Raw genomic sequence first — 18,147 nt, forward strand, 5'->3', positions numbered from 1 at the left:
CAGGCTGAGCCAGAGCTGTGCTAACTTCTATCTCCATCTCTCTCCTGTCTCTAGGCCTTCACGTTGACTCCTTGTCCAAACCCATTAGTGCCCCCCTGCCTGCAGTGGCCCCTGGGCTGCCCCCATTCCTGCCTGCTGGGCCTCCCCTCCCTACGGTCCCCCTGCTCCTGGGCTGCTGTGGGAACCCCGTCTGCTCCCTGGCTGAGGCACAGCAGGAGCTGCAGGTGCTCCAGAGGCAGCTGGGAGAAAGTGAGCGTGTGCCTCCAGAGTGGGGTCGGTGCTGCCTGCCCTGCATGCCGTGCTGCGCCACATGGCCCCGCGCCCTCCCTGACCTCCCTTTCCTGCCCCGGGCTTTCTCCTGATTCCCAGGGCCACTGCTTTGTGGTTTGGTCCCATCACTCTGGGAGTTTGTGGCTCTCATGTAAAGAGGGCCTGGTGGGGGGGATGGACACAGCCTAAGGCAGCACTAGCCCTTGGAGTGGGCAGTTGCGTATCCTGGGGCCCCTGGAGAAGGACTTGTTTGGTTAGTTGTTGCATAGCAGTGGGACTGACACCCTCCAATTCGTATCATGCAAGCAGCAAGCAGAGCAGTCTGCTCTTCAAGGGGAATGGGTTTGACCAAGGTGGGGGATGAGTGATGGGGGATCACCATGGGGGGAGCATTGGGCTGCACTGTTAGGCAGAGAAGGGGGCAACAAGCACATGGCGCGAGTGTGTTATTCCCATTCTTTTCCCGTCCACTGCCCTCCTGCTCTTCACCGCTTTCCCTTGTGCATGCAGGTGTGATGCTACCCATGGCACCAGCAAAACCCACAGCCCCACTGGGCCCCTTCAGAGAGAGCAGCAAAGTCCCGGCAGCACCCTGCCGACACAGTGCACTGCCGAGCCCCAGGGCCACCGAGGCCCCCACCCTCTGGGACGTACCCCCTCCTGGCCAGCCACTTTACAGGACCCTCCCATCAGGGTATCCCTCCAGCCAGAAGCTCACAGGTAAGGTCCATGTTGGAGAGCATGGGGGCATCCTGCCTGGGTGTAGGTAAATGGGGAGGAGACCCAGCACCAGAATAGCTGTGAGACATGGCTCAGATATGGGGCAGGTTAGAGGGGATGGTGTGAGGCAGGTGGCACAGCTATCCCTGCCCTGAGCCATCTCCTCGGCTGTGGCAGGGGCAGATCTGCTGGAGGAACACTTGGTGGAGATCCGCAGCCTGCGCCAGCGGCTCGAGGAGTCCATCTGCACCAACGACCGGCTCCGCGAGCAGCTCGAGCGCCGCCTGGCCTCTACGGGCAAGGCCAGTGGTACGGTGCTGCCCTGGGGCCAGGGCTTTGCACACCCCATTGCCTGGGGAGGGTGCTCACTGTGCATGGCTGGGTACTGGGGAAAGAGAATAAGCACTGGTCCCCCTTGGCAGGATTGTCCAGCGATGTCTATGCCCAGTCACCGGAGCTGGGGCTGCAGTTGAGCGGGGAGAACAAGGCTCTGCGCGACGACAACCGGACCCTGCGGCTCCAGCGTGACCACATCTCCCAAGGTAGGGCTGGGCTACCGGCATCCCGGGGCTGTGTCCCAGAGAGCACTAATGAGTGTGGTGGCAGTGACACTCCGTGGTCTCTGTCCCAAGAGCTGGCGCGGGTGCAGGAGGCACTCGTGGCTGCTTGCTCCCGAGCCCGGGAGGCTGAAGCAGAGCTGGAACAGAGTCGCGGGAAGCAGCGGAGGCTGGCTGAGGAGCTCGCTGAGCAGCAAGAGAATGTCCGGCAGCTCCGGGACGAGCGGCGCTCTCTGCAGGAGGACAGCAACAGGTAAGGTCTGGGGCACTGTGGCCGTGGGGCCGGCAGGGCTGGTGGCGTGGCTGGCACGGGATCCGTGTGTCACCCCTTGCAGGCTGCAGCACACGGTGACGCTCCTGCAGCAGCAGTGTGAGGAGCACCGCCTGCTGCTGCAGACCCTGCGCGCAGAGCTGCACGTCTATGAGAGCCTTCCTGGCCCCTCTGCAGAGACCCGTGCAGGTACAGGACTCACACAGCCTCCACCACCAGCCCTCTGCCCAGCTACTAGTCTTGGGGTGCCTGGCCCCTCTGCAGTCCTGGGGCAAGCCCAAGCACTTCTCCTGCAGCAGCAGCAGGAGAGACATGGTGGCCCTGCTGGCAAGCAGAGAGGGCGGGCAAGACCCCAGCAGCCCTAGGCACAGAGCCACGACTGTCTGCAGGGGCTCAGATACTTCTTATTCTAGGCTGCTTCCCATCTCCTCCAGTGCGGGATGTTGGCACAAGTTCAGCAGCACCCCTCTTCTCCCCACTGTCCTCTGACATGTCTGTGACCCGGCAGATGGATGGTAGGTCCCAGAGCCTGCCCATGCCTGTGCCTCAGGAGCTGCTGAGACCTGACAAACTCATGGCAGCACCCTTGCTGAGCAAGGGTGAGAAGCCCAGGGCAGAGCTAAGCCTCGGGATGGAGCAGGGAGGGCCACAGGGGGAGCGGGCAGTGGTCCTACCTAGCCCTGCTTGTTCCACAGGGCCACGTAGGGCAGACCCACTGGTGAAGAAGAGTGAGGGCCCAACGAGGGCTCATGTAATTGGCTGCCTGGACACCTACCGGGCCCTGGAGCAGCACATCCTGGAGGGGAAGGCGCTGGCCTGTGAGCTGATGTGTCTCACACGCCCTGCACTTGGGCTGCCCAACTGCCTGCTCCCGGGAAAGGAGGTAAAGTGTGGGCAGGACAGGGCTGGCAGTGGCTGGGGGCCAGACACTCCGAAGACCATGTGTAAAGTGGCCCCTGCGCCCAATATCAGCCCTGAAGCTTGCAGGGCTGTCAAGCAGCTGTCAGCCTCCAGCTTGGGGGCTGCTGCCAGTACTGCCCTGCAGTGGTGGGCTGGCCAGGGTGCGTCCCTGGGTGCAGTGGGATGCAGGTGCCCTGGCAGCGCCTGGTCCCGTACCCCTTTCCTGCAGGCTCTGCAGTGGACAGGCACAGGGCACCTCTGGGGCAGTGCCAGCACCCTGCACGGCATCCTGGAGCAGTGCGTGTCCCTCCTCACTGCCTTCTGGAGCACTGTGCTGCCCCTCAGCCCAGCCCAGCCCCAGGGCAAGGTGAGTACACGGTTGGGGCTGGTGGGGTGGTGGCACTGGATGCTCGCTGCTCATCATGCCCATGGTGTCTTAGGAGCAGGTGCTACAGGGTGAGATCGCAGCGCTGCGGGCACAGCTCTCTGAAAGGGAGGATGCTCTGCAGAGCACAGCGAAGCGGCTGCGCAGCACGGCGCAGCTCAAGGACAGCATGGAGCAGTTCATTGTTAGCCAGTGTATGTGGCCCGGGTGATACCCTGCTGTGGGATGGCAGGGCCAAGCCGGCCTTGTCCTCACGTGCCTGGGGTGGCTCTACAGCGCAGGAACCTCACTGACCACATCTCTCTTCCCCTCACAGTGAGCAGGACCCACACTGTGTTGCGCAAGGCTAGGACGAACCTGGAGGTGAGTTTGCCCTGGCAGATAGGGTGGGATAGGGGCAGGTGCCCCTGCCCTGGTGAGCCCTGATGGCCTGAGGATGGGCACAGATGGCAGACACCCCATGCTCTGCAAGCAGAGTGGTGGATGGCAAGGGGTGCTGAGGGGCCCAGTTGGGTGTAATGTGTGTGTGTGGGACAGGGGGACCTATTTTCCTTGACTGTCCTTGGCTGCTCCATCCCCAGGGCACAGCAGTCCTTCAGTGCAGGCCTGCTCTGACACCACTCCCTCTTACTGCCATGTGTGCTCTCTCTTGCCAGGTGAAGGCCCAGCAGGCCCTGCCCGTCGCTTGAGCAGGGCTGGGAGCAATGCCTCTGCTCACGGAACAGCCTCCTGGCTGCTGAGCCGTGCCAGGCCAGAGGGCTGGAGAGGACCCTCTCCCTGCTACTCCAGGGGGTGGGGTGGACAGGGGTCTGGGCTGTCCAGTGCTACATCGCTAGTGGGCTTGGGCTGCTGTGGTGGTTGCATGCCCTCCACCTGTCTTTGCTTGGTATTGCAGCAGCAGCTGCTGGCTTGGGCTTTGCCTGCCCCATGCTCGCCCCTTTCCACCCACAGTACTTAAGAGTGGGGTGTACAGCCCCCCACATCAAGCACCTCTCGCCCTGGGAGTTGGTCCCATTTGTAACCCTGCTGCATACCCGTCCCTGCTATTGGATGTATGTATATGTATATGTATATAGACAAGTATCAGAGTCGCATTCTGGGGCCTCTCCAGGCATGTTGGGGGCCCAGTGTGGGAGGATGTAAGAAATGCCACATTCTGTTCAGTGGCTGGAGAGTCCCCAATAAAGGTTTCCTGCAGGTTGTGGTGTTTCTGGCACACAGGTCTCTGCAGCTGTGCTCCCCAGGCTATCCACAGAACAAGGTGCAATAGGCACTGAATGGCCCCACCCCAAAGGCAGCTCTGCGCCCCACTGGGCGCCTGCTCCCTTTTCCCCTCTCCCTGCCCCAGAGCCCCCCTCCAACATCAGGCCAGCAGCACCAAGATCAATAAATACTGTAATAAATACAGAAAACCCTGTTGCATGGCACTGCGCTGGCAGCAGGCAGTGTAGCCGGGGTCCTGGGATAGGTGCCCTGCTCCGCTTTTCCCAGGCCCCTCCAGCGTGGCGTGCACAGTGTCCCTCTGGCTGTGACGAAGTCAGCCATTCCCCGCAGAAGCACTCGATGTTGGGGACTGGGCGTTCAGTCCTTGACGGCACTGTCCCAGTGGCAGGTAAGCGTGGCTGCATCCGGTCCAGCTGCACCCTCCCTCCTGCTGGCTCGATGCTGAACCTGGCAGAGGGCTGGGGCTGCAGCCAGGGCTGAGAGCCCTTCCTCAAAGCTAGTGAGCACAAGGAGGGGGGCAGCACCATAGCCAGGGCTGCAGGATGGGGCAGGCTGCATTGTCCCACAGCCTGTAGGGATCAAGGTAGCCTTGGAGGCTCACCACCACGACAACACAGCAACCTTCAGCAGACAGGACATGTTCCTGGAGGCACTGCCAGGACCACCTTGGGGCCTGTGCAGGCTGGAGAAGACGGGCAGGTGAAGCCTTTTCCATGCTGGGCACAAGGAAAAGGTGTTCTGGTGAGCAGCAAAAGTAGCCCCAGAGACTCAGAGAAGCCAAGGGGAGCTGTAGGTGGGCGGAAACTAAGGGTTAAATCAAACCACACCAGTAGGATGGGACAGTGTCACAAGCCCCAGTGGCCCTGGGCTCATTGCCAGGGCTCAAGTCCCTGCCAGGTTCGAGGCTGGAGCCAGCAGTCAGTTCTCGCACAGTCCTGTGGCCCAGTGTGTGCAGACAAAGCGGCGTTTGGTGTCCTGCGTGGAGGGCGCATGAGGCCCCAGCTCAGATGGGCTTGTAGAGCAGCGTGGTGACATACTTCTTCTTGTAGCGGTGTGTGGCACTGAGCACCATCACGCCATCCTGCGAGAGGCACAGTGTCAGTGGGAGCAGGAGGGGGACAGCCCAGTGCAGCCTGGCTGTGCCAACTTGGGAGTGGGGCACCCCACAGCCACCATCAGGAAGAGGGCTCTGCAAGCCTGAGGAGCCGCCCCAGCCTGTCCCTGTTGTCCTGAGTCTCACAGCCAGCAAGACATGTACAACACCCGTGACAAGGAGTGCAAGGGAAGGGTCTGGTACACAGCAGGATTGCCCAGGGCTGCCCAGTTCCATCAGGCTGCAGGGAGGCAGCTAAAGAGAACTGTAAGGAAGCCACAGCCTACACCCCTGCACGTACCACGCTTCACCACGCAGCTAAGCTGTCCTTGCGTGGGTCCTTTGATCCCTGCACCACCTCCACCCCCCTGCTATCTGCTCCCTGCAAGTGCTGCAGGCTCCTGGGAGCTACAGCAGCTCCACTTCCCTCACCCAGCAGCCTCAGGGGACCTGCCCTTACCTTGATGGACAGTGCGTAGAGGTGATTGAGCATGACATGGTTGGGTTCAGGCAGCAGTGCTGGGTCACACTAGGAGAAGAGGAGTGTCACAGAGGAACAGCAGAGCCCTGACCCCCCAGCTCCAGCCATCGCAGGGAGCTGCCATCTCAGGCAATCTGAGCTGCTGGTGTCTCTGGCTGTTCTGAACAGGAACAGAACTCAGCTAAGCACCAGGCCGAGTAAGGAGCCAAACCAGCGTTGTTAATGGAAAAGTGATGCTTTTCCCAGGAAATGCCAAGGGTGAGGCTCCACCCAAGGGGAGAACAGGGTCCTTGCAGACAGGACTCCCCTTCTAACCCCACTGTGGCTCCCTGTGTGTGGGCAATATGATGGTACCCACCGAGATATTGGTGTCCTTGTTCAGGATGACCTGGAGGAGGTGAGGTGGGAGGATGGGTGGGGATTTGAAGCGCTCCTCAGGCCGGTATACGTACAATTCTTGGCCATAAGGTCCAGGTGGTGAGCTCGACAAGTCTAAAGAGAAGAGAAAGAAGGAGACATGAAATGGCTGAAGCAGGCCTGGCTTCCCAAGAAGCTAAGAAGGATCCAGCAAGGTCTTTCAGGCACAAACATCTTCCATGAGCCATGCCCATGTATCCTACAGTAACAGCTCAGCCTTTTCACAATGGAAAAAGCAGCCTGCTGAGTCCTGGGCATTTCCAAGCAGGACTGTAAGCTGGTACGTGCATTGACACAAAGCAAGCACTCTGTGGAAGCCACCCCAAGACCCCTGCACACAGCCCTCAGCACAGCTGGGTCCCTCTACCTGTAGCAAGCAGCCAGCTTGGCCCAGAACTGTAGCTTGTGCAGCAGTGCACAGCAAGCAGCACGCCTGCATGCTCTCAGTGCTGTAGGACTGCCTGATTAGGAGGTCCTAGAAAGGGCAAATGGGAGGTCTAGACGGAGCAGCTGCTCAATCCATGTGAGGAACCATGGGAGATTGTGGTCACTGGAGGCTGGACTGGATGTACCTCCCAACCACATCTGACCTGATCATTTTGGAACAACAAGCATCCAAGAAGGGCTCCACCTCCCTGGAGGTGCTACTGCTTGCTGGCTTCAATGAAGTATCTCCTGTCCAGGCTGGGAAAAGCTGTGGAGCTGAGCTCTATCTGGAACAGGGTTTATACCAGGGATGACAGGCAGCAGAGGGCCCTGGACTGGAACACAACTGAGCTACCTGCTAGCATTACACACCAAGCCAGCAGTGCCGGTGTCTGCATGGTAACCTAACCTGCTGCTGTAACACAAGTGGAGAGGGAGGTTTGAGATGAGCTAGCACCAGTACAAATTACCTTGGCATGAAAACCAAGAGTAGCTGCTGAAAATAACCCGGATCCTGCTCTCACCTAGCTTGCACCCCGGATCAGATGACTTACAGTTGAGCAGACAGAACGGGCTGATGTTCCCAGAGTTCACCAGTCTGAAACAGCTGCGTCAGCCACGCACAGGCACAGACCCTGCTCTGGGATGGTGCTAGCACAGAACAAGTTACACCAGCACAGTCCCTCTACAGAGACAAGGACTCAGCTGTGGGCTGCTGAGGACACACTGCCAAACACTGTTCTTCCCAGGTGCAGGCCCCCACCTCTGCTCAGGGGGTGTGTTCACCCCCAGAGCAGGGAGTCTCAGCACAGAGGACATGGAAAATAGCACATGCAAAGCTCTAATGTATAAAAACTCACCCCGACCTGAGGTTTCTGAGCTCTCCAAGGAATCCACCTTCAAAGCATCGAACACCTCAAAGTCAGACTTCTTGACGTGAATCAGGTTGTTAATCGTCCCCATCTGGCTGGTGACCACAGGCTGGAGAGAACTGAGGTAAGAGTCTTCCTATGTTCATCTCCCACCAAAGAACACTCAATGCTTCCTAGATCCTCCCACTCAAGCTGTCTTTGCTGCACCATTACCTCAGAGCACAGACAGCCAGTATCTAGCTCTGCTCTACGCTTGCAGATCTCTGTTGTTTACACTGGGAGGATTTCCCTTTACTCCCATGCTCCTACATCATGTCCTATTTTCATCCTCCATCCTGCTACATGCCAATGGGTAAGTAAGCGTCCTCTCCTTCCCCTGCTGCTACCACGATTCAGTTTGGAGAAGAACCTCCAGGTGAGTGCTGACCCCATAGCCCATCTTCCCATGCAGCTAGTTCTTATTGGGAATTGAAGGCTTTCTGGTGTTTTCCTGCCCCTCAGCACCTCCCTAAAACTCCCCTATATGGCATGTCTAAGCCCAGAGGAGCCAGCCTCTGAAAGGACTCATGGGATTGAGTTATCCCTTTTGTTTCAGCAGATACCTTCTGCTATTCCTGTTCCCCCTCTGCTGCAGATAAATCATGTCTAGTATCCTGCAGACATCAAGGTCTGCAGGGATAAAGCTTTGAGCATTACCTCAGATGGGTCATGGACCCACTGGCCATCCACAAAAAATTTGTACTGGTGTTCTCCTTCTGGGAGGTCCAGGATAGCAACAAAGTCATTGTGGCTGCGCAAAGAGAACAGAGGTGCAACAGCATTACCCTGTTGATGCTCTGGATGGTGCTCTTCCATGGGGTCCCAGAAAACATGCACTGTCCAGCCCCTCTACCCCCACACCTTCATGCAGGGTTAGGATTGCTCGTTGTCAGTGATGGGAGGCACAACACAACAAGTGCAAGCATTCAGAGCACCAGCGTGGCTCAGCCCCTCAGAAGCCCAGCTGGAAGGAGTGCACAGGAGGCAGTCCAGCCCCACATGTCCAGAGAAAGTTGATGTTACAGACAGCCTCTGCAAGACACATCTTGGAGGATGCATGGGAAAAGCATCTAACCCTGTGCTGGCACTGCAGGATGAGGACAGCAAGTGCAGCAGCTCTGTCTGTAAAATCCACAATTGAGATAAACCCATTTCAGGCAATTTGCTGGGATTATGCCCAGGGTCATGTACTGTGGAATGACAAGAACATCATTAGGGCAGGAAGATATGTGAGGGACAAACAAACAACCCCCGCTGGCAACAACACAAGTAGGCAGGGGGTAAGGCCACAGCCAAAGCAAAGAGTTGACAGCTTCCAGAAGATAACTGCATAGGGCTCTGCTGCTGGGACAAGCTGCTGTGTAACATCAAGCTGGGCAAGCAAAGTGGCCCATCCTGTCCTGTCCCTCTGTTGTACAACTTATCAGCACCACCCAGGGAAGAAGCTGAATACATATCTGTGCTCAGACCCTCCAGCTTGGGTGAATATAGACAAGACAGGTGAGCGAAGGGAACAGCCACCAGCACAGAGAAGGGGAAACACTTCCCATGATGGAGCAGAGGAGAATTAAGAGTGACCCGAGGGACAGGCTACCTCTTGATGAGTGGGATCTTGGTGCTCCAGTTGTTGAAAGATCCAGAGATGAAGACCTCTTTGCCTCCGTCAGCCCAGCGGATGACAGTGGGACGAGCCTGTTGGGACGGTTTCACTGACTCCTCCAGATCCGGCTGCCATGACACAAACTCCTTATCCCCAGGAATCTGAGGTAAGAAAAACAGAGCCTGAGACACAGAAACAATGGGGACCACATTCACTCCCTCCTGGCCTCTACCAGCCCAGCTGCACATCCCAGACAAGAGCATTGCAGAGCACCTCTAGCCTCCCAACTCTCCATAGGCCCCTCACGTGGCTGGGAGCACAGAGCCCCAAAGGGCAGGACAAGGAAGGCAGTGGCTAGCCCCTACCTTGGAATCATGGGAGCTGAAAACACTGGGGTCGTCAGTGCTGCCCACCATGATCTTGTGTGGGTGCTCCTTGGCAGGGTGGGTGGCACCGGAGCCATCTGAGCGGTGGGACTTGGAGCCGTGGCGCTCCCCTGACACTCGCTCACTGGTGGTGTTCCCCATGGCAGTTCAGCTCCCCTGTGAGAGAGAGAAGACGGCAGTGTGCCTGTGCCCACAGGCTGTGGCAGCGAGGTGAGGAGCAAGGATGTCATTCCCAATGTTCTTTGCCAGAGGAGACTGACAGCAATCCTAAAAAAGGCCCCAAGCTCATTTCCACTGCCAAGTTTGGGAGCTGAATGGGAATTTAACAAACAAGACAGCTTGACCTAATTATAGCCATATCCTTATGAACCATCACTCTAGTTACATTGGTAACTGTTATACTCCAAAACACATACTAGTTACACTGTACCCCATACAAGCCCTCAGCAGCCAGCATAGTAGAGGGGCTGATGGGCAAAATAAAGCAACCTTTACTGGCAAATAAACTGCTTGGTGTTAACAGAGCCTCTTTCACAGTCTTACAGTCAAGCTCCACATACAAATCCCCTACATACAGCAGGAAAACAGACAAAGAGTGAAAGTAACAGCTGTTTAACAGATCCCAAGCCTCCAAGAGCTTGCAGGCAGAAGAGCAGAGCCTTGTGCCTGGCAGTGGTGACAGGGAGCAGTTGAAGTGTCCGAATGGAATCGCCCAAGCTGGAGCTTGGCCAAGGTGTGGGGTTAATGCCGTGGTGTCTGAAAAAAAGCTCATCTCTCGACAGAATTCACTTATGATTCACCAGGCAAGCCACCATGTCAGCTGCAGCACAGTGAGTTCTGCTTGCGAACCTAACCAGTGGCACCACCCTGCCCCTTCTGGCATCTGCCTGGCCACCTGGAGCCCCAGGATGAGAGAAGGGCCACCCAGCTGCCTTAGTGCCACTGTGCAGCTGGAGATGGGCTGTCATCCCCAGTATCACCCAGCTCAGAGAAGGCAAAAGAGGAGAACCGGTCATATAGCACAAAGCCAAGAACAACTACACACCTCTTGGGACAAACAACAAAGCCACTGCAAGCTGCATGGGTCGCCTCAAGCCTTACCCAGTTTCCAGCAGCTGAAATGGATTGTGATTCTTGCCCCTTCACAGGCTAATTTTTCAGCTTACCACACTGATCATGGGTGCTGCAGGGCAAGGCAAGAGGACAGCCAGCATTGCTTCATGCACTTAGCTGCGACATTTAGGGATTTGTTTAGAAGATCAAGTTATATGAAAGGTGCCAGGCAAGGCTGCCAGCCAAAGCCAGGCTTTAGAACATTACAGAGCAATTACTAAAGTATTTCTTAAATCCTGAGGGCTAAAAGTCAGTCTGAGAGGACAGCTAACCCGTACCACCCCCCTTCTCAGTGAGGATCAAGCGTACCTGAAGATCCAGGTCAGATGAGCTGCACCACTTGCTCTGACATCTTCCCCCTGTGCCCTGGAGGAGGCTCAGCCAGCTTCTCATAAAATCTATCCCTGTGCCACTAGACCTGCTGTTGAGGAGCTTCTTCCCCAGTATCTCCACTAAGGCTCCCTTACTTCTCATCTACAGGGAGGAAGGTAGGAAATGCTGAACATCCTCTTCTACCAAGACAGACCTGAGAGATACATGCAGGTGTTAACAGATGTGAAAGCTTTCCTTTCTTGTCTCTAAAAGGAATTCATTCCCTCTGGCTGTCCCTTGCGGGTTACGCTATCCTAATGTTTCCTAAGGTTCCTCCCAAGCGCTGGCTTCTTTCTGGTGCATGGTATTGGAAGCCCCATGCAGACAAGCCCACCCCACCTCCTGCATCACACACACAGGCACCCTGCTGCGCTGGGACAGTGAGCTCTCTGAGCATAGCCTGCGGCACTTGGCTTTACTGAATTAACTTCTACAGCCCCTGCATTCAAACAAGCCCTTGTAGCACAGCATGCTCTGACGGTGTGACACAAGTACGTTCAAGTCACTGATGGCAACACTGCCCATACCAAAACCCAAGCAAACCTCCACAGCGTCTCAGCGCGTCTGCTCCCAGTCTGGCAGCAAGCTGCTGCCAGCTACAGTCTGCAATAAGGTGGGTGCCTGCCTGCTGGATCACAAAGGCCCTTCGGTTTCAACCAGCCCCGCCTCCCCACTTTGCTTCTGACCTGGACACACAAAATACACCAGTTCTCCCTGAGCTGTGTCACACTTGCTGCCTCTCCCACCCAGCCAGTGACCTGGACTGGGAAACACCAGCAGCCAGCCTGAGGTTTATTTTGGAGAGATGGGGGTCTCTGTCCAGCGCTCTCAGTTGCCCACAGCCTGCTTGGCAGACACCTCTTGGTGCTGAAGGTACCCAGGGAAGCCTGATTTGCCCAGACTCTCCTGCCTCCCTCATTCAGAGAAGGGAACCAGAGCTCAGCCGAGGTTGCCATAAGGTTAAGGGAATGAGCTGGGAAACCGGGGATGAGAAAGCCTCCCTCCTCCGGATCGTGCCAAGCAGGCGTGACTGGGATGAAGGCTCTGCGAAGCAGTGGCGTTGGCAGGGCTGTCATGAGGGCTCCGCGAAGCGCTGTTAGGGCTGTCACGGCATGCAGGGCCGCCACCCGCTCCCCTTCCCTGCTGGGTGCCTGCCACGGCCCTTAGGAGAAGCTGGCCGCACCGGCTAGAGACAGGGTGCTCCTGAGGTGCTCCGAGCCGGCTGCAGGCCACGGCCAACAGTGAGGGGTCCAGGCCACCGTTACCCACCGCGCTGTCACCCGCGGGGACGCCCAGCCAAGCCTCACCCGCCGTCTCCCGCAGCAGCACCCGGGAAGCAGCGCCCGGCCAGGTGCCCCCCGCCCACCCTCAGCGCGGCCCGCCGGGACACCCGCCGGCAGCGCCCGGCCCGGCCCGCAGCCCCACCTGGCCACCGCTGCCCCGCTCTCCGCCTCCGTCCAAAATGGCGACACCCCCCGCCGCCGCCGCCAGCCTCTGCGAGGCGCTCTGGCCCGCCCCCGCGCGCCGCTCTATGGCCGCGCCCCCCCCCGCCCTCCAGCAGACCCGCTTTCCCGCTGCCGGGCAGCCGCCATGTTTGTTGAGGGCGGCCTCGCTCGTTGCTGTGAAGGGCGGCCGGCCCGGCGCGCTGGGGGCTGCGCGGCTTCACCTGCGCCGCAGCCGGCGGGTGGCCATATTGGTTGAGGGCAGGGCTGTGGCCCTGAGGTGGAGGGCTCGGGGGTGGCTGCGGTGCTGGGCAGGCTGGCTGAGGGGTGCAATGGCCAGGTTGCTGCCTGCGAGCTGGACAGGCCCTGTGTGGACAGGACAGATGCCTTGGGACGGACAGCAGCGACAGAGACAGCCCACGCAGCATGGTCCCTAGGCCCCTCTGCGGGCGGAGTAGCTTTATTGCCCGTTTCCCGAAGTGTCGAAGTGTCGTTGCCGAGCAAATTCCCTGTTTCCCCATCACCTCTCTGCCGACCAACCCACGGGCAGAGCTTGCGGAGTGATTCCTGTCCTCGGAGCTCCGCTGACAAGACCTGTTGTGGCCCTGGTACAGCAGGAAGGCGAGACAGACCAGGCTGTCTGCTCTGTTTTGCCTTCAAGGAACCAAAGGTTTGGTTCTTTGAACCTCTCGTCTCAAGGAGCCAAGCCTCTTTGTGCCTCTTCATGTGGTGGCAGCCCTAGCAAGAGACTACAGAAGCACTGTAGCCCAAAGAAAAGGAAGCAGATTGCCAGGAGAACCCAGTGTCTCTTTCATTTTAGGTTAAGAAGAGAGCGAGGCACGCACAAAGGCGGCCACAATCAACCCAATGCTGAAAAAGACCTTGAAGATGTGGGGTGTGGTTCTGGAGTGGGCAAGGGGTCCCCAGTGTTGCCTTGCAGGGGCCTGAGCACACGCTTGTCACTAGGTGAGGATGGCCTCCCTGGCACCGGCCCGCTTGCCTGGGCCCCGCAGGCGGTACTGGTATGGTGTGCAGGGCCCGAAGGCAACCTCCAGTGCCGGCTTGGGGTCGGTGAGGAAGAGGGTGGGCACGTTGGGCTTGACCCCCACCTGGCAGGCGAGCTCATCCATGTAGGGGATGTAATCCACCTGGATGGTGTGCCGCTGGCTCTTCACGTACCTGTGGACATGCAGGGAGACTGGGCAGGCTTGGCAGGTGGGCACAAGGGTGACAGTGGCAGGGCTGATGCCTGCACAGCTTCCTTACCGCTTGGCCATTTTCTCCTTGGCTTGCACAATGTCAGCCAGCATGTCAGCGGATGGCAGCAGGTCCTGCAGCCCTGGGGAAGAGGAGGCTGTAGCTGGGAGGAAGGGCTGTGCTCCTATCACCGTCTGGCTGGCTCTGCAGCCCAGCCTGGCCTTTGCTTGCACATGGAAACCCCTGAGGCTTCAGGGACATGCCACCACATCAGAAGCAAAGTGTGAGGCATGGGCGAAGAAAGTAACAGCAGAAAAAGAAAGGGAGAAGGTGATTTGCAGGCAATGGGACCTGTTAGTGGCTCCCACAAGAGAAGATCAGTGTTAGGCTTGTTGCAAAATGCAATGCTAGTTTTTGTCTCCAAGAAGAAGCAAAATGAAGATCAAAAGGTGATTGGGGGAAAGCAGTGTGTGAAGGGATGCCACCAACTGAACAACTTAGCCTTGCCATGTCTGGGGGAGCCCATCTGCATTCCCCCCAGACTGTCTTGCCTACCCTTGAAGACACAGTTGGCCCAGCGACACTGGAGCTCAGAGATGGGCGTGATGGCACCCAGGGGCTGAATGAGGCCAATGAAAGCCAGTGTTGGCATCTCCAGGTCAGGGGGGAGCATGAATTTGTATAGTGGGATCTGGTTCTCCACCACCTTCACGCAGCCTTCGAGGAAGGGGAAGGAAAAGCTGTATCCCATGGCAAAGACCACAATGTCAATGTCTTCCCTGGTACCATCTTCAAAGATGACAGACGTCTCTGTGAACTCCTGGATGTTTGGCTTCACCAGCACCCTGCCCAAAATGTTGCGGTTGGGCAGGTCGTTGTTGATGGTCAGGTGTTGGTCAAGGACCCTGGAAAGAACAGGCAGACCTTGTGTGTGCCCCAGCAGTGGGACAGGCAGCAGGATGGACTGCATGGAGCAGGCAGCTGGGGTGCTGCCAAGGCACTCACTGGTGGTGGAGCTGCAGGCCATAGAGCTCATGGTCAAAGCAGGCATTCAGCTGCTTCTCCAAGAGAAAACTGATGGCTTTTCAAGGCAGCAGGCTTTGGAAGAGCTGTATGAAGTGGCTGAGATAGGAAAAGTCAACGGGATACCCCCATCTGCTACCCGGTGCAGCACTCAGTCCCACACTTGGTGCTGAGGAAGACCTGGAAGGAAGGAGAGGTAGTGATGTGGCAGTACCCTCAGGACAGGGTTGGAGTCTCACCATGTTCCTTGGACAGGGATACCAGCAAAGCTTCTGGGACCACAACAGCCATCCCCATCGAGAGGGGGTGGGTGCTTGTGGCTGGGTGCTAGAGGGCGTGGATCCTGCAGGGGATGGCAAGGGGTTGCTCAGTCCTTGATGGCTCTCACAGCACACCTGCTCAGCTGCATGGCTCAGCTCCACCACGATGTTGATGCCTGAATTCCCACTGCCAACCACGGTTACCTGCTTCCCTGAGAAGGACTGCGGGCTCTTGTAGTCCTGGCTGTGCAGGTACCAGCCCTCAAACTTTTCCAGCCCTGGGAGAGATAGAGAAGCCATTCTACGCAGGGATGTGGGGTAGGGGGTGGCTGTCCCCCTGCTCAGACTGGTGGTGTGTTTTGAGAACAGGTTGGGACCAGAGTGACCAACAGCAGTGGTGTGGCCCTGGAATGATGCCCAGAGAGGTGATGGCATCTCCAGCCTGGGAGATGCTCAGTGTGGCCCTGAGTATCCTGCTCTGGCTTTGGGGCTAGCCTGGCTTGCAGCAGGGCTTGGACTGAAGACCTCCATGCTCCCATCCCAGAATTGTCCTGCAGTTCCTGCCTGGTGCTAGGTGTTGGGGCAGAGGAGCAGCTGTGATCTGTGCCATCCTGCCAGACCGTGGTAACGGTGTGCTCCAGTCTGTTCCCCAGCCAGATAGGGTCTTCATGGCTGAAAGCCCTCTAGGCATTTTTGCCTGGCACCAACAGTAAAAGGCCAACACCAGCACCAAGCTCTCAAGCCTTGTCACAGAGCTGGAGAGCCCAGCGGGTTCATGGCCAGCAGCTCGGGGAGCAAGTTGCTGATGGGAGAGATGAGCTGGCAGAAGTGACCCTTGCCAGCAGGGCACTTTGGTCAGGTGCTGATGGCACAGCAAGGGGCACCTAGGACAGACCACCAAGACAGGTGGGACAGCAGCATGCTTGTGCAATCCCGCCTGGTGTGTTACTCTGTGGGAGCATTTTGGCAGTAGCCAGGGTGGAGTGGGGACTAAGCTAGAGAGGAGGGTGGTCCCAGGGGTGTCAAGGACTAAGCAAGCAGTCCACAGGGCAGTACCTGGGAAGGTGCTCAGCGGGCGGTGGGCCTTGGTGTGGTGCCCAGTGCACACCAGCACAGCATCAAAGACGGCTGCCTCCTGCTTCCCCTCGCTCTCCATCACCACCTCCCACTGGCCCGTGGCGGCAAAGTCGGGGCGCTTGGACACGTGGCACACGCTGGTCTGGGTGCAGGGGGAACGGGCGTCAGGCACCCTGTGCCCCAGCCGTGTTTCGCCGCTCACCCCAGCCCCTGGCGGCTCTCACCCTGAATCGGATGTGGCGGAGCAGGTCGAAGTGCTGGGCGTACATGCGTAAATACTCCATGGTCTTGGAGTTGTGCATGTAGTTGGGGAAGTCTTCTGGGATGGGGAAGTCACTGAAGCACATCATCTCCTTGGAGGTGTTTATGATGACAGAGCGGTAGATGCTGGCGTGGCCCTCCTTGGGGTGCTCCTGCGGGAGTGGGGCACAGCTTGGCACTGGCCAGGGACCCCAGGGCTGCCTGCCTGGTGCCTCACTGTGCCTGTGGGTGCAGGGTTAAGCCACAGGTGATTGCACCTACCCCCGCACTTAGCACTCTCCTATGCGTGTGACTGCCCACCCCACATGAAAGGGAAGAGGGCCATGAGTGGTAACAGTGTGTGGTGGGGTCTTGTGCCTCAGTTTCCCTACTCCCACCCCTGTCCCTGATGAGGCAGGGCGTTCCTGAAGCTGTCCATGATGTCATTGCCCCAACTGCCACATCAGGTCTCACCAGCTCCTGAGCCAGCTCCTGCTCTTCCAGCTAAGTAGCCAATCCTGCGTGATGAATCTCTGCCCCAGCAGCTGGGTGCTGCTGCCCTAGCTCTGCTTCCCCAGCCCAGTTTCTGACCCACCACGGGCAGAACCAGTGGACTGTAACTGGGCCACCCCAAACTCCATTCTGGCTTGGTGTGGTGTGTCCCCCTCCTAGGCTTTCCCACTGCGTTTCAGGACATTGTGAAAGGCTTGTCGTCTTGGTGGGTTTCCAGGGGAAAAGTCAACAAACAGTGTCATTAGGTGGGGACAGAAATGAGCTCTGGGGTTTCCCCTGATGGAGAGCCAAAGCGCACAGGAGGAAGTGCTCGGTACATCTGCATGGGTGAGTGCCACAGAAGCAGGAAGAGGAACAAGTGGGACTTCCAGACAAGGGCTTGTCAGGACAAGGACTGGGACTGGGATAGACAATGGGGTCAGTTGGGACAAGAATGGGTAGGGAAGGAATGGAGGAGACGAAGAACACACCAGCAGGGAAGGAGTGGATGAGACTGGGAAGAAAGGATTTGTGAAATGACACCAGCATCCCGCTGTCACAACAAATTGTCTTTCCTGTGGTTTTCCTGGGAAACCCGACTGCCACATATATGCAAAGGAGGGGAGAGGTGCTTCATTACCTGCCAATAATAAACCCCAGTGCTGGCTATGCTGCTGCTGTGGGGCAGGCTGGCACATAGCAAGGCTTACCTCGAAGTGCCAGAGACCCCCTATGTCTCTGTGTCTCTCAAAGCAGCTGGGTACCAGCCCCTCATCCAGGCAACATTTCAGGGCACATAGGTCACGTGTGCGTCACAGAGTGGGTGCACGGTGCCACTTGGTTGGGGATGGCTCTTCGGGTGCTTCCCCAGCCTGAGATCAGCTGGGCTGTCATAAAATGTGTTTCTTGCCAATATGATCTACAGGTTCTCCCTGCTGCCCTGCCACACCTCCTGCCTACGCCTGCTCCCGCAAAGGGCTCATGAAAACCTGTAAGTGCATAACAACGCTGACACTGCTGTGGGAATTCCTGGGCTCAGGCTGAGATGTGGCCATGCTGCAGATTTTGACAGGTCATGGCGCTGAAAACAAAAGCTTGTGGATGCTGAGTTCACTGACAGCCGGCAGCTGTGCGGCCCTGGCATGTAGTGGCCAGGAACCCCATCACCTCTGCATGTCCCCAACTACACAGCAGTGGGGCCTGCGTGCAGGAGATGAGGGTGACACTGAGCTGTGCCACTGTGACTCCCGTGGCAGGACACACCCTGAGCTAGGTTGTTTTGCTGTGGAT

At 57.9% G+C, this 18,147-nt stretch overlaps 2 protein-coding genes and 1 pseudogene across 4 annotated transcripts in view; 1 reads left to right on the forward strand and 2 right to left on the reverse strand.

The window, feature by feature from the left end:
* The window catches only part of PDE4DIP (phosphodiesterase 4D interacting protein), a 29,557-nt gene extending 25,238 nt beyond the window's left edge, over positions 1-4,319 (forward strand). Inside the window, exons 27-38 of the mRNA XM_065673922.1 lie at positions 55-249; positions 781-990; positions 1,168-1,299; positions 1,413-1,532; positions 1,623-1,800; positions 1,883-2,007; positions 2,232-2,333; positions 2,514-2,701; positions 2,948-3,085; positions 3,159-3,297; positions 3,420-3,466; positions 3,760-4,319. Of these exons, the coding sequence (XP_065529994.1) occupies positions 55-249; positions 781-990; positions 1,168-1,299; positions 1,413-1,532; positions 1,623-1,800; positions 1,883-2,007; positions 2,232-2,333; positions 2,514-2,701; positions 2,948-3,085; positions 3,159-3,297; positions 3,420-3,466; positions 3,760-3,792 (1,607 nt within the window). The 3' untranslated portion in view covers positions 3,793-4,319. The remainder of the gene's footprint in view (positions 1-54; positions 250-780; positions 991-1,167; positions 1,300-1,412; positions 1,533-1,622; positions 1,801-1,882; positions 2,008-2,231; positions 2,334-2,513; positions 2,702-2,947; positions 3,086-3,158; positions 3,298-3,419; positions 3,467-3,759) is intronic.
* A 167-nt stretch (positions 4,320-4,486) lies between these two features.
* PRKAB2 (protein kinase AMP-activated non-catalytic subunit beta 2) lies at positions 4,487-12,615 on the reverse strand. Of its 3 annotated transcripts, none has more exons than XM_065673926.1 (9): positions 12,552-12,614; positions 11,064-11,280; positions 9,621-9,797; positions 9,250-9,416; positions 8,313-8,406; positions 7,611-7,725; positions 6,260-6,393; positions 5,881-5,949; positions 4,487-5,408 (listed from the first exon to the last, which is right to left on the reverse strand). In XM_065673926.1, the coding sequence occupies exons 3-9, from the start codon at positions 9,780-9,782 to the stop codon at positions 5,331-5,333; spliced, it is 819 nt and encodes a 272-aa protein (XP_065529998.1). In that variant the 5' UTR covers positions 9,783-9,797; positions 11,064-11,280; positions 12,552-12,614; the 3' UTR covers positions 4,487-5,330. The 3 variants fall into 3 exon arrangements, with proteins under 3 accessions (XP_065529998.1, XP_065529996.1, XP_065529997.1); XM_065673924.1 differs by having other exon boundaries at positions 7,605-7,725; XM_065673925.1 differs by lacking the exon at positions 11,064-11,280 and having other exon boundaries at positions 7,605-7,725; positions 12,552-12,615.
* Positions 12,616-12,998: 383 nt separating this feature from the next.
* LOC136011724 (flavin-containing monooxygenase 5-like) lies at positions 12,999-16,538 on the reverse strand (annotated as a pseudogene).
* Positions 16,539-18,147: the final 1,609 nt, after the last annotated feature.

This window comes from Lathamus discolor, chromosome 3 (genome assembly GCF_037157495.1).
Source record: "Lathamus discolor isolate bLatDis1 chromosome 3, bLatDis1.hap1, whole genome shotgun sequence".
NCBI classification, from domain to species: domain Eukaryota; kingdom Metazoa; phylum Chordata; class Aves; order Psittaciformes; family Psittacidae; genus Lathamus; species Lathamus discolor.

Bases quoted from the DNA above. Each gene is read 5' to 3' on its own strand.
- PRKAB2 (XM_065673925.1), bottom strand. From the start codon at position 9,782: ATGGGGAACACCACCAGTGAGCGAGTGTCAGGGGAGCGCCACGGCTCC. The intron at 5,950-6,259 runs GTGGGTACCATC...CTCTTCTCCTAG, and splicing joins ACAAGGACACCAATATCTCG to TGTGACCCAGCACTGCTGCC. The intron at 5,409-5,880 runs GTAAGGGCAGGT...TGCCTCTCGCAG, and splicing joins TCTACGCACTGTCCATCAAG to GATGGCGTGATGGTGCTCAG.